Raw genomic sequence first — 13,971 nt, 5'->3', positions numbered from 1 at the left:
TATTATTGTGAGTGAAAGTTTGTAGGTCATACTGCTATAAATGAAAGTGGATCAAAAACGACATTGTAGACAAATAAAAATAACAAAAGTGAAAATGATATCATGGACAGATGGAGTATCATTTAGATAAGATACCTATCTTAACAAAATTAGCTCGCTCATTTGTGACGACCAAGTCACATGAAAGTTAACTGGAATTTACTAGTTGATTAGTCTTATTATCTTTAATAAGCCACCAAGCACCAAAAATTTATAATTAATGTATTCTCCCCCTTCTCCCAAATATCAATATTTTCTCGTTGGGGACAAACAAAACTTAATACTAAATTAGTACAAGGCAATATGAAGTGAAAGTGGATCATTGGTGGTAGGTGTACAAAAAATGTGTACTTTCTTATGTGAAGGAAGAAGTTATATGTTTATGATTTGTGCTTATTTTATTCTTCAAGCGTGAAGGGTGTCCTAACAATTTTTGTTAAGACAAAATTTGGATGTATTCAGATGTACAATGCATTTATCGAAATTAAAAATTTAATTAGAATTCATTATTTCTTAATTAAAATTTTAATAATTATAGGTAGGATTTAAGTAAAACGTATGTATTGTACGTCCAAATGTAAATTGATGGTGGGGTTTGGTGAAATCAAATCAAAACTTGTAAACAATCTTTGGTGCGATGGACCACTTTTCTTAAGAGTTTGAACTTACAAATTAAGCTTTATGTGCTGCACAAACAATAATGGCATGTTTGGTTGCACCTTACCTAGGGTTTAGGTGCATGGCCCTTCTAACTTAAAGATTCTTCTTTTTACAACATTTTTTTGCCTCTTCATGTCAATAAAAGCAGACAGTATTGATTAGACTTGGGGATTCTACAAATAAAAGTAACAAATATTTATTTTATATGCAAAAAAAAGTCTTTACTGTTATCTAGGTTTTTTAAGGCGCTTTTGATACATACGATTTGCGATGTGTGATAATATGAGATATATTCCATTGAAATATTTTTTTTATTATATATTATATTAGTATTATATTTGATAGAGTATATTAAAACATCTATAATATATAATTCATGATTTGGTTTGATTTATTGCAATTATGAATATTTAATAATAATTATAATTATAATTTGTATTATGCATACCACTTCTCCATGTGTTATACATAATCACACAAATATGTATGATATTTTCAGCCTTTTGAATTATAAAAGACTGTGTGTTTCGTATTAAATAAAATATTAAAGTCTCATATGTATTATACACCCTAATCACCCATTTCAAACGAGTCCCAAGTGTAATTTATTTTTAGTCCCAAGTATAAATTATTTAAATCATAATTATGAATTAACAAAATTATAAATTAATAATTCCTAATCAAAATTCTAATTAACTCCTTAATTATTAATTAAAATTCTCGAACGTTCGAACTCGAGTTTTTGTCTAAATTGGCAAATTCACAATTCCACTCAACTACTATCTAAAAATTAATCCAAGCATAGATTTGCATAATTTTTCATAGTTTTGATATTAACTGATTAGTTCGAGACATAATTGAAAAAATGGTGATAGTTTGGGATAAAGTTGACTACTTAGCCTATATTATATTATTATTATTATTTGAAATTCAGAAACACGCTCACCAAATTAACTTTTACAAAATTAAATTTAACACGAAATCATCTTCACAAATAGCAAACTTGGCCAGAAGAAATCCTATCTACATCAAAACAGTATAGTGAATATGTTGCACCATGGATTTACTAAGCAATCAGCAACAAAAGAGTATGGTTTTGGCCTAATAACACCAAGCTTACCTTAAAATCACAATTGCCATGTTGTAATGCTATCTACAGGCTACTCAAGTCGTGGCAATTCCAATAACTTAGATAAATCATACACTATGGTAAAAAGCTGCACAAGAAATGCCCCAAAAAATCACATAATTCTAGTCAAGAATTTGATGATACGCACAAATGATGGATTCACAGATGTTTGGAAGATGCTTCCTGTATGTAAGCTGAGGCTTCCTCTTCTGAGAGCTGCTTCCCTTCAACGAGCCCTTTGATCAAGGTGTTCGCATACTCTTTGCACGGTGGATTGATTGGGAACACACCGGCTAAGAAATTGTCCACGTCAGAGAGACTGCATCTGCACACAGGTGGGCAACGAGACAGGGATGTGAGGTCAGTGCATGGAATCGTGAGTATGCATGTATACAAGGATGAAAACTTACGTCATTGTGAGAATTGGAATATCTCCCTCCTTTCCTAAGAAGACAACGTTGTGGTACCAGCCTCTCTGCAGAGAGGGAAAACAACACGATGTAATAAGAAATAAACATGATGAGACTATGAAGAGAGATGTATGAGGATTGAGGAGAATTGATAACAATGGGGAGAAATGTTTCACTGAATTATTAAATTTTATGTGCAGATGCAGTAATAGAAAACATAGCGAGGCTATGATGTTTTAGACATGTTTGTTTTGATGAAGCTGTGTAACGAGCTTAGTCATCGAGGAGTTTACTCCATTATGAACACCTCCATCTTATAGAATTAGGGACGTTGTAAGTAATTAACGTTGAGCAAATGACATGCAAATCTTGCCTCACATACCTGCACAAGCTCCACTGAGATGCATTTTTCAGTTTGAATAGTCTGCAAAGCGGTCGAATCAAACAAAGGACGACTCATTTCCTGGTTTGAAATATTCTCTTGAAGCAGCACGTCATTAAATTGCTCCAGCCTAATACAAAGAAATAATATTAGGGGAATATTAATCAAATCTAGCCCAAGTTCGAAATTTCAAGGACAATAGTTACATGATGATTGCAAGATCTAAGAGTGTATGGACAAGGTGATGCCAATAGGAAAAAACATACGTAATTTTGTATAGGCACATGTAAGTTTTCTCCTGCACATTACTTGTGGGATGAAGAAAAGCAACACCACCTGGACCCCACGTAGCTGTACGCTCTCGAGCAAAGAACAAACGATGAGGGAAAGTTTTCCAGATGATCTCTTTGGGCTTGCTTTTGTCCATAGAACCCACACACGGCCTCATCATTCCTTCTATCTGTGGAGGTTGTATAGCACAGAGATTACGAAAAAATGAGCATATGAGTACACATGAAACTCTACTAAAGATATTTGTATTTCCTTTTTCCAGTTACAATCTTTTGAACACAGTCTTTACCTGTCCACCTTCAATATAGCAGCAAAACCTCGACATTTTCATGTTTGATCCGTACGTTGCATACCATATGTCAACTTTTGAAAGCTCTGATCTCCATGAAGGTTTCACTGTGGCTTCCTGGTCTACATTTAGTCAACACTTCATTCAGTCCAACTATTCCAAGAAGCGCAACTTTAGTTATTTAAGAACAAAATTAATGTGTTTGTTACCTCGACTATCCAAGTCTATTTTCAGGTTAGATAAAGGTTGTATAATGTCCTCTATAGTCTGGACTTCTTCTGGTACGGCGAGAGTAATCTCCTCAGTCTCGGCTTCAGAATCAGAGCTCAAGATCTGGCATTCGAGAGTTTATCAGAACATCAATACTGACTATGCATAGAGGAACATCGAAATGCACACAATTTGATTGCCTATCTTGCCCATAACAAATTCTTACCTCAATTTGAGATGTTTTACTTATCATCTTCTCGGGTAAATTTCCAGCAAGTACTGGCCAATATGTGCTTAACTCTCGGCGTACCTAACCAGATAAACCAAGTGAAATCAGACAATTGTGTGTCCGTTAAGTACATCAGTTGAACTAGTTGAAAGCTTTCATATTTAAATGTTACCTCTTGTATCACGCGCCATGTAGAAGCAAAAGGGTAAGCCTCCGACAACACATTAGGAGGCTTGTCATGTAGCAATACTTCAACGCACGCACGGGCAGAACTTGCTATTGAGTTCAGATTATATCCTCCTTCAAGTGCCATAACAATCTTTCCCCCAGCAAACTCCATCAACTACATCATATATAATTACACAAAAATAATTAGATGAAAAAGATAAAGAAATATCTGAATTGATAGGCAGGCATGTTAAAGAAATACGAGATACCAGTACAGCAGAATGATCGGTACAACTGTTTGAAGTACTAACCTTGTCGAGCATAATTGAGTATCCATATGGACTAATACGACAGCCCCCCAGAGGATCCCCTATCGCTGTTCAAATTCAACACCATAATAACTAACTAGTAAATAAACCTTTAAGAGATTCATAAGGATGAGCTACTAAGTTCATTAGTAAATCAGCTAACCTGCATCAAATCCAGCAGAGATGATTATCATGTCAGGATTGAATTCCTTAGCAACAGGGATCAATATGTGGTCCCAAACAGCAAGGTAATCAGCATCCCCACACTGGCCGTGCTCCCAAGGGACATTAATGTTGTGACCAGCACCTGGCCCTTCCCCGGTCATGATATACGAGCCATCATGACCAGATGGATAGAAAGTCCCGAAATCATATCTGATAAGGACAAGAAAAAACAATAAAAATCCACCAACATGGCAAGAAACAATATCAAGAATAGTACTATCAGCCAGTATCACATTTATGGATTCGGAATACTTTTTTCTTCAATCAGCACCCCTCGTAGAGAAATAAATATCCACAAGAGGCAAACTCCATAACTTGGTTTCAATTGGGGAGCAATATATCATCCAAAAACGGCATTAAGTGTTTTATCATAAATAAAAATGAAGCTGAGATCGAGGAGAGAAGATATAAGACACAATCATCTATACAAAATCTATTGTCAGTTGCTCAACAAAACAATGCAGGTAGAATAGACACCTCATTATGGCTGGGGAATCATTACTGAATGGTATAGTAGGAAAGTTTCAGAGAGCTTGAACCATTGTCACTTTATATGTTTATTGTTTTTCCAATTTCAGATTTATGTGCCCATCAAAATACATCAATATATTATAGAAATAAAAATAATTCCTACTTTCTGAGAAATTGCCTTGCTTGTTTGTCTTACAATCTGCACGCATGCTTCTCTAGAAACATATTAAACTTGAGCTTGAAATTTTCATGTACCTATGCACTGAGAAAAAAAGTACTCGAGGATCTTTGTAGAACATCTTTTGAGTACCATTTCCATGATGTACGTCCCAGTCAACTATGAGGATTTTTTTGATCCCCAAATCTCTCTACAGTATGAGAAGTAGTCACATAAGTTAAATAACAAGCATGAAATCCTTACAAAGTTATGAACAAGCCTAAAAAGGACGGAAACTGATACTCACTCTTTCATTCAGTAGATAACTTGTGGCAATAGCAACATTGTTATACAGGCAAAAGCCCATCGGTTCACCTTCCTCTGCATGATGCCCAGGAGGCCTCACAATAGCAAAGGCTGAATCAATTTCCCCTATAGCAACTTTTTCTGCAGCCTAAGGTAGCAAATGCTGAGTATTGGGATGAAAGTTTTCCAGAAGTTATGATGAAATCTACTTTAAAACATTCAATAGACCACACTACAGGTAACATAAATTTTTCATAAAAAATCTTAAGGGTACTTCTAAGTTTTCTTGCGAAGAATAAAATGAGAGACGGTATTATCGGTGAGAAAGACTAGCAGAGATTTTCCGGAAAATCAAACTTTATGAAACTTCAAAACCAACTGATTATAACATCTGAACCGTTCCTTCCAGAATTTTCGGAGACATCCTGTTTAGACAATCTAGAATTGTCATTACTGAATGTTATATTTGGAAAATGCCCTTTTCCAGAACCAAACTGTATGGAACTTTTTGAATATGTGTTTCATAGAAAAATAATCTAGAACGTGTCGTGTTCACCAATCTCAAGGGCCATACCTCTATGACAGAGCCAGCGGCAAGACAAGCAGCTTCAGTTGAGCCTTCATTGAAATATATAGAATTAAATTTTGCAGCAATTCTTTTTCTCTTTGACCCAGAGTTTCCGGAACTAATACTCTTAATCAAACTGATATGGTTTTTGGTGTGAACCAATGCTAAATGATTATCTTCTGCATCCTTGGCCTTCAAAAGAATGCATCTGGAAAAGTACGGGTTACATAGTTCAGAAGAATTTCTTTAAGTAAAAACAACCTCTTTCTAGAGACCAGACCCAGTAATTCCAAGAATAACAAAAGTTGAAAGTTTAAGTAGCAAAAGGCAAGCTAACAAAACTAGATTATGTTAGGACTTAAAAAGAGAGCATGGCGTTACATCCTTTTGCCAAACTAAATAATGAGCGAGCATCAAAGCGAAAACAAGGAACTTTTGATACATAATTACAGGATTAATAAGAATTCCACAACCACAAAATACCAAACGACAGCAATTCAGCTCCAGTAAATACCAACTGAAAGTGAAGAAGAAAACCAAACTCCAGCTAAACTAAACCAGAATTAAAAGGTAAAATATTTCTCTCTCTCTCTCTCTCTCTCTCGAATTGGGGGTGAACGGACGGACCTTTTGGCGAGGCCAGAAGAATTGAGGAGGTCCCAGATGACCCGAATCCGATCAGGGCTTTCAGGATGATCCTCTTCAGCAGGGGCGTAGTGTTTACACATCCGCTCATCAAATATCAGACCCACCCGCGGATCTTTACCGCTAACACCATCGTTGCTTCTGCTCAACGGGCTCTCAATTTCACCATTTGACTCCATTTCTCCACCTCTATTTTTTTCTCTCAACTGTGACGAGAAATAGTGCTGCCAAGTTTGATTTCTGTAAGTGCAACAGTACAGACGGGAGAGAAAGAGGAAGTGAGAATCCTTTCTCCCAAGAAAACAGTGAATGAATCTTGGAAGGAACTGAAACGATTTGTAATTTTCCCCCCTTTTCCACTCAAAATGAACTACTAATCTCTTTTCTTCTTTTTATGAGTTCGCGACCTCCCTTTTTTGATTTGGCGTTATTTATTTTATTTTAATTTTTTAGGGGGAGGGCCAAAAATTTGAGAAAAGGGACGAGATCAGTCAAAATATTGTGAAATCTACTTATTCATACAATATATTTTGATACTGTAAATAAATAAGGCATTTTCATAAGAAAGTTGCAAGTTTCCATGCCATCTACAAGGGACATTAATACCTTATGTCGTGTCTTCCTTGTATTAATATTGCATCACAAATAGTTTTATATTTCAAAGTGGAAGTTGCAAAAGAAAATAAAAGTGCAGAAAAGATGGAAAAGAGATTTTGCATGGATATGATAGAGATGAGAGAAGCAAAAAGGCTAGTGTATCACATGAACATCATCATCTCTTAACAAGTATAGAGAGTAGGTAGTCCCCTTGGGATGGCCTAGTGGTTGGGGTGGTTGCCTGTTGTCCAAGAGGTCACAGGTTCGAGTACTCTCGGCCACAATAATCACTAGGTAGGGTGTGTGTGTGGTTTGTATTATTTATAATGTAATTTCATCAAAAAAAAAAAAAAAAAGTATAGAGAGTAGGTCATCTCATAAAGGCATAAGTATCCTCTCGCGGCATAACTTAATCCCCTCTTCTTTGCCTTGAGCTCGGGCCTTCTCAGCATTGTCCAAACGCTGTTGCAGCTCCAGCTTTTCAGCCTCCAACTTGGCATTCAGGTTTCTGGTTTTCTTCAGTTGCGCGTCCATTTCATTCACCCTTGATTGCAGCGTTTCTAAAGCGACAACTCCCTGGACGTGGTGGAAACATATTCCATCCACCAACTGCTTAATGCTTAGTTCCCCAACCATTTCTGGGATGGGGCGAGAAAACATGTAGGCCTTGCACTCAGCTGGACTCATCTTATTGGCAGCTGATAGATATTTATTCGGGGAGGGAGCTCAGAAGAAGGCCCTTGATCCCTTTTCGGCACCTTTCTTTGAAACATATAGTCCTTGCACTCAGCTGGACTCATCTCACTGGATCTGATTCAGTCAGAAGAATATGTGCAAGTACTGGCCAATACGGCCTTAACACTTGGCATACCTAAACACAAAAACCCACTTACATATCATGTCATCAAGTTCAAAGATAAGAAACGTATGTGTTCTTTTAAGTACATCAATTGAACTAGTTCAAAAGCTTTCATATTTAACAGTTACGTTTTGTATCAAGTGGCATGTAGAAGCAAAAGGGTGAGCCTCCGACACCACATTAGGAGGCTCGTTGTGAAGCAACACATGCCCGAGCAGAACTTGCAGTTGAGTTCAGATTATATCCTCCTTCGAGTGCCATAACAATCTTTCCCCCACCAAACTCCATCAACTACATCAACCATCATATGCAATTACAGTGAAGAGATAAGAGATACCGAACACAGCTATGTAATTAATCATAGGAAAGCAAACCAGACAGCAGAATGATAAGTACAACTGTTTCAAGTACTAACCTTGTGGAGCATAATTGAGTACCCATTTGGACTAACACAACATCCCCCCAAAGGATCCCCTTTCGCTGTTCAAATTCAACGCCACAAAAACTACATTGAATGAATACACTACATTGCACTGCATGATGAAGATGAGAAAAACAGAATTGGCATAATCCGCATAAAGGATTTCTAAACTAAGAAAACGATGCATTACAAGATGCAAGAACATATTAAGACATGCATAAGGAAGTTAGCTAATCTGCATCAAATCCAGCAGAGATGATTATCATGTCGGGTTCGAATTCCTTAGCAACGGGGATCAATATGTGGTCCCAAACAGCGAGGTAGTCAGCATCTCCACACTGGCCATGCTCGCAAGGGACATTAATGTTGTGACCAGCACCTGCCCCTTCCCCGGTCATGATATATGAGCCATCATCACCAGTTGGATAGAAAGCCCCAAAGTGTCTAATAGAGAGAACAAAACACAATTAAAAAAAAAAAAAAAAATGCACCAACATGGCAAGAAACAATATCAAGAACATTTTTACTAAGACTCAGTATCACATTTATAGATTTGAAAAACTTTCTTTAATTGGTTTCCCTAAAGCAATAGCAACATTGTTATAAAGGCAAAAGCCCATTGGTTCAGCTTCCTCAGCATGATGACCAGGAGGCCTCACAATAGCGAAGGCTGAATCAATTTCCCCTTTAGCAACTTTTTCTGCAGCCTAAAGTAGCAAATGAGAGAGTATTATCAATGAAAAATATTACTGAATCAAACTTCTCTGAACTATAAAACTAAGTGACTGTATTCTGTAACATCTAACTTGCTACTTGTTAATTGCCAGAGACATCATTTCTTAACTATATACGTTTCACAGCAAAAATATTGTATAGCATGTCGTCTTCACCAATCTCAAAAATCATACCTCTATGACAGAGCCAGCAGCAAGACAAGCAGCTTCGGTTGAGCCCTCATTGAAATATATAGAGTCAAAATTTTCAGCAATTCTTTTTCTCTTAGACTTAGTGTTTTTGGAACTAATATTCTTAATCAAAGTGATATGGTTTTGGGTGTGAACCAAGGCTAAATGGCCTTCAAAATAATACACCTGGAGAAAATAAGGTTAATATAGTTCAGAACAAAACAATCATGTTTCTACAGACCAGAAACAGTAATTCATAGTATAACAAAACCACAAGCTAAAAATAAACTTATACATTACACAAGCTAAAACTAAACCACAAGCTCTCTCTCTCTCTCAAACACACACACACATTGTGGTTTGTGGGTGAAAGAAGGGACCTTTTGTCGAGGCCAGAAGAATTGAGGAGGTCCCAGATGACCCGAATCCGATCAGGGCATTCAGCATGATCCTTTTCATGAGGAGCGTAGTGTTTATACATCCGCTCGTCAAATATCAAACCCACCCGCCGGTCTCTACCGCTGACACAGTCCTTGCTACTTCTGCTCATTTTCTTCATCTCTTTACTTTTCTTTCTTAGCGGTAATGAGACATGAACGATAGTGGCCCAAGTTTGAATTTTGCCTGTGCAACAATGCACTGTACAGAGGAGAGAGGAAGTGAGAGACAAATCCTTTGGAATTGAAATGATTTGTAGTCTTCCCTTTCTTTCTTATTTTTTTTTGGCGCTCTTTCTTTCTCTGGTGTGTTATTTTGGGCTGGGGCGCAAAGCCCAAAAGATTTCTTTTGGGACAAAGCCCAAAACATTAAATTTAGGAAGGCCGGAAGGGTGAATTTTAACATAACTTTTTTCATTAGGGTAATTTTAAATATAGCCCCCAAATCTCTCACTATAGCCCTTCTATTTAAAAAATAATTAAAATATTAGTAAATATACCATACTACCCTTATAGCCTCCAAATAAAATAACTTGTTTAATATAATTAGAATATATCTACAAATTAGTACCGATGGAAATCATGGAATATATGGTATTGGGGGGCTATGTTTAATCGTCTTCTTCAATTCGTCCGCAGAAAACTCTTCACCATAAATCTGTTTAAACTGTGAAGCCACGGTCCTATCAATTATCATCAAATATTTTTTCAGGTTTGGTTCATGAACTACAGTTAATTTAAATCGGTAAAAGGCACGTTTCTCCATTTGATTTTCTTTTTCTCTGTTCCAAACTCCAGCAAAATCATGAATCTCAAGTCCCAACCATCTTTGAAGGTCTAATTACAACAATTAATCACTTTGACTTGATAGAAGAAAGAATGGAATGCAAATCACAAAACTGCTGCGAAATTAATTTTGAATATGGATCTTGAAAACAATTGAAGAAATTAATTACATGAAATCATTTATTCAAAGGTATAATATATTAAGAATTGTGAGAGAAGTTCAAAGCGGTGCCATTGCCGCCAAAAAAGAGGAAAGAGATTGTTGACAAATTTCATAAACTTCTTTGAATTTATTAGGCTCGACATAATGAAAGAATTCATTCTGCTATTTCAGGAATAACCCCCATAAACCCTAGAATTGTTCCACGATGGAATTTATTTTTACGGTTTATTTAGCTTAAGTGAATTGGTTTTTCGATATATTTTTATATTAGATTTATTTTCTTAAAATCCTCATTTATATTTCTTAAGTTAATATTTATTAAAATTTAAAGCTGGAAATTATAAGGGTAAGTATACCTACAAATATTTGTATTATTTTGAAATAAGGGGGCTATAGTGAAAGATTTGGGGGCTGTGTTTAAAATTACCCTTTTCATTATAGCTTCTTAGACTACTCCTATTGGTGATTTTTGCCACCAAAATCATAGAAAAAGACAAATTTATGATTACAAAATAAATAAATAAAATACACAATTTTGTGTGATTTTGGGCTGCTAGCCAACCTAATGTCATGACTCATGAGAATGACATCGTCATGTGGCACCCTCTGAATGCAGTATTAAATTTAATGCAAATTAAAATTAAAATATATGATTTTAAAATGTATATAATGAAAAAAATGCAAATGAAGGATAATTGAGAGATTTTTAAATTAATGAGATTTGAAAATGCCACATATAAGCGAGAATATAAAATTCTATTTTTCTAATCCATATTTTGTCTTAGGGAAATAGTCATAATTTTCCTTTTTATAACGTTCACAAAAAAATAATTATATTTTATTTATGGATAATACTTCACAACATATTATCTTCAATATATAAATTTATTTATTTATTTTGTCACAATCACTCATAATATAATTAATTATTATTATTAATACTACACTTAAAATGAAAGTCATTATCTCCTCTTAATATACTCAATCACTTTTATTGAAATGAGTGTAAGTTTTTTCTAAGACAAAATTTTCAGGATAGAGGTAGTATTATATTTAGAGTAAAATTTTGAAGTAGCCAAAATGAAGCATAAAACACAATTTATGGCCACTCATAAAAAACATAAAATTTGACTATTTTTATTGATTTCAGACGTTTTTACCCTTAATGAGGCGGATCGAATAGGATCAAGCACGCGGGTCGCATGCCAGGTCGGGTGCCAAGATTTTACTAAAGTATTAGTGCCATAAGTGCCTACGAAAATTCAAAATAAAACAAAGTAAAATGGCCCTTTCGGCACTTATGGCACTAATAGTGCCATAAGTGTCATACGTGCAACACAAATACAGAAACAACAGCAATAGAATCAAGAAATTATAATGTGAAGAAGATGAAGCACATGAAACAAACAAACAAATAAAAAATCCTAAATTGATCATCTAAACCCTAAATGGAACATCTAAACCCAACAGAAAAATGCTTAAAATGGTCCTTAAGTGCCAACGGAAATCCAAAATAAAACCAAGTAATAAAATGATCCTCTTGACACTTATGGCACATACGTGCAGCAGGCGCTAACTTTTTCCCGTGAGCGCGCAACTCACCCATAAGCTTCCAGCGATCGTGCAATCACCCAGCGGTCGCACAATCACCCCAGCAGCCGAGTAAAAAGGATATATTAGGCATACCGCCTAATTAATGGCCAAATTTTGTGATTTGAAGATTAAATGCCAAAATTTGATTTTCAATCTTCATTATGGCCATCCGACTATATTGTTTCTTATATTTATATGTAAGATGCCATTTTTCAAAACCAACTGACTGTAACTTTTTGAATTTCTAGAACATGTCGTGTTCACCAATGTAGAAGATGGAAAGGAAATTTGCATTGATATAGAAAAGCAAAGATAGAGACGATAGAAACAAAAAGGCTAGTCTATTACATGAATATCATCATCTCTTCTCCTACGTCTCTGTTTCGGGAGGCATGCGGTAGAGATCTTCGTCTGCCATTGACATCAGGAGAGGAGTAGACATATAGGCTTATTAATTTTAGATAGTTTATAATAAGCTTCAACAAATTATAATATATCTCTAAGAGATTATAAAATGTAATATATCAAGGGCTTATAAAGTTGTCAAAGTAATAAAACAATTATGCTTATTTAAAATAATAGGAGAGAGAGAGAGAGAGAATCTTGGTTAGAGAGAAATTTAAAGAGAAATGAAATTGGAAGAGATGAATATAAAAAAATAAATCAAGTGCAACATACATCTTATAAATAGTTTAGGAACTTATCTTGCTAAACACTCCTGAGAAGCTCAACCAATCACCCGTTGTCTCAATGAAGTCGGGCGTCCCCAGTTCCTCCGGGCAGATGCTTTCGACACAAGTAGAGAGTGTTGTAGCTCATGGCAGCTCCTTCAGAAAGGCCTATCGAGGGCCATAAGTATCCTCTCACGGCATAACTTAATCCCATCTTCTTTGCCCTCAGCTCGGGCCTTCATCGTCAATGCCTCATTTTCCTTCTCCGCGTTGGCCAAACGCTGCTGCAGCTCCCGGTTTTTAGCCTCCAACTTGGCATTCAGGTTTCTGGTTTTCACCAGTTTCACGTCCTTTTCTTTCACCTCTGACTTCAGCTCTTTGAGAGCGGCATCTTTTTCCTCACAGCTCTCAAGCCTGCTCCCCACCTCTGAAACAAGAATTATTTGCTGAAAAAGAGACAGCAAATCATGACAAGTAGTAGCTATGGAGGTGACTTGAAGACAAGGACAGTTAGTTACCTCGACGAGGTTGAAACATATCATATCCACCAACTGCTCAGTGCTTAGTTCCCGTAGCATTGCAACGTCTTTTGAGCTGGTGAGAGCATCCAAAACGGCCCAACACTCAGCTGAAGTCAGTTTAGCGAGGTCATGTGAGCTGGTGAGAGAGCGTACAAAGGCCCAAGACCCAGCTGGATTCAGTTTAAGGAGAGACCCTGGCAGCTGAATCTTTGTTTGGGATCCCTTCTGAGGGACAGGAGAAACGGAAGGCCAAGATTTTTTGGCGCGCGGCTCAGAAGAAGGACCTTGAGCTTCACGACACTTTTTCTTTCCGGAACTTTTCTTTGAAACATGGGGGGAGGTCGCTTGATCAGAATGAAGAACAGGTTGTTCGATATTATCAGATTGTTTTTCTTGAGAAGTTGGCGGTTCTGGAGAGATTAGAGCAGAGATATGGGCTGGAGTCTGTTGTGGAGGAGAGGGTTGTCTGGGAGACAAGGTTGGCATAATTTGATCATTTGGAGTAGGGGATTGAACTATTAGAATATAAAT

At 36.3% G+C, this 13,971-nt stretch overlaps 4 protein-coding genes across 5 annotated transcripts; all 4 read right to left on the bottom strand.

Moving 5' to 3' along the window:
• Positions 1–1,738: 1,738 nt before the first annotated feature.
• On the bottom strand, positions 1,739–7,000 carry LOC131020364 (histone deacetylase 5). The gene is made up of 14 exons (XM_057949130.1): positions 6,470–7,000; positions 5,849–6,050; positions 5,276–5,422; positions 5,067–5,179; positions 4,279–4,490; positions 4,119–4,183; positions 3,812–3,982; positions 3,637–3,720; positions 3,410–3,533; positions 3,201–3,322; positions 2,887–3,080; positions 2,621–2,750; positions 2,239–2,303; positions 1,739–2,153 (listed from the first exon to the last, which is right to left on the bottom strand). Exons 1-14 carry the CDS (start codon positions 6,664–6,666, stop codon positions 1,988–1,990), a joined length of 1,992 nt encoding a protein of 663 aa, XP_057805113.1. The 5' UTR covers positions 6,667–7,000; the 3' UTR covers positions 1,739–1,987.
• An 884-nt stretch (positions 7,001–7,884) lies between these two features.
• On the bottom strand, positions 7,885–8,890 carry LOC131020363 (histone deacetylase 18-like). Of its 2 annotated transcripts, XR_009100677.1 has the most exons (4): positions 8,603–8,887; positions 8,359–8,426; positions 8,072–8,234; positions 7,885–7,955 (listed from the first exon to the last, which is right to left on the bottom strand). XR_009100677.1 is itself a non-coding variant. In XM_057949129.1 (3 exons), the coding sequence occupies exons 1-3, from the start codon at positions 8,760–8,762 to the stop codon at positions 8,124–8,126; spliced, it is 339 nt and encodes a 112-aa protein (XP_057805112.1). In that variant the 5' UTR covers positions 8,763–8,890; the 3' UTR covers positions 7,891–8,123. The 2 variants fall into 2 exon arrangements, 1 of the variants encoding a protein (XP_057805112.1); XM_057949129.1 differs by having other exon boundaries at positions 7,891–8,234; positions 8,603–8,890.
• A 19-nt stretch (positions 8,891–8,909) lies between these two features.
• LOC131023577 (histone deacetylase 5-like) lies at positions 8,910–9,828 on the bottom strand. The gene is made up of 3 exons (XM_057953121.1): positions 9,622–9,828; positions 9,273–9,455; positions 8,910–9,071 (listed from the first exon to the last, which is right to left on the bottom strand). The coding sequence occupies exons 1-3, from the start codon at positions 9,826–9,828 to the stop codon at positions 8,910–8,912; spliced, it is 552 nt and encodes a 183-aa protein (XP_057809104.1).
• Positions 9,829–12,851: 3,023 nt separating this feature from the next.
• Positions 12,852–13,950, bottom strand: LOC131020362 (uncharacterized). Its single transcript, XM_057949128.1, has 2 exons — positions 13,438–13,950; positions 12,852–13,365 (listed from the first exon to the last, which is right to left on the bottom strand). The coding sequence occupies exons 1-2, from the start codon at positions 13,924–13,926 to the stop codon at positions 13,078–13,080; spliced, it is 777 nt and encodes a 258-aa protein (XP_057805111.1). The 5' UTR covers positions 13,927–13,950; the 3' UTR covers positions 12,852–13,077.
• Positions 13,951–13,971: the final 21 nt, after the last annotated feature.

The sequence above is a fragment of the Salvia miltiorrhiza genome, chromosome 4 (genome assembly GCF_028751815.1).
Source record: "Salvia miltiorrhiza cultivar Shanhuang (shh) chromosome 4, IMPLAD_Smil_shh, whole genome shotgun sequence".
Lineage (NCBI taxonomy): Eukaryota > Viridiplantae > Streptophyta > Magnoliopsida > Lamiales > Lamiaceae > Salvia > Salvia miltiorrhiza.
Note: the sequence above shows the minus strand (reverse complement) of the source record. Positions and strands in the feature narration are given on the sequence as shown.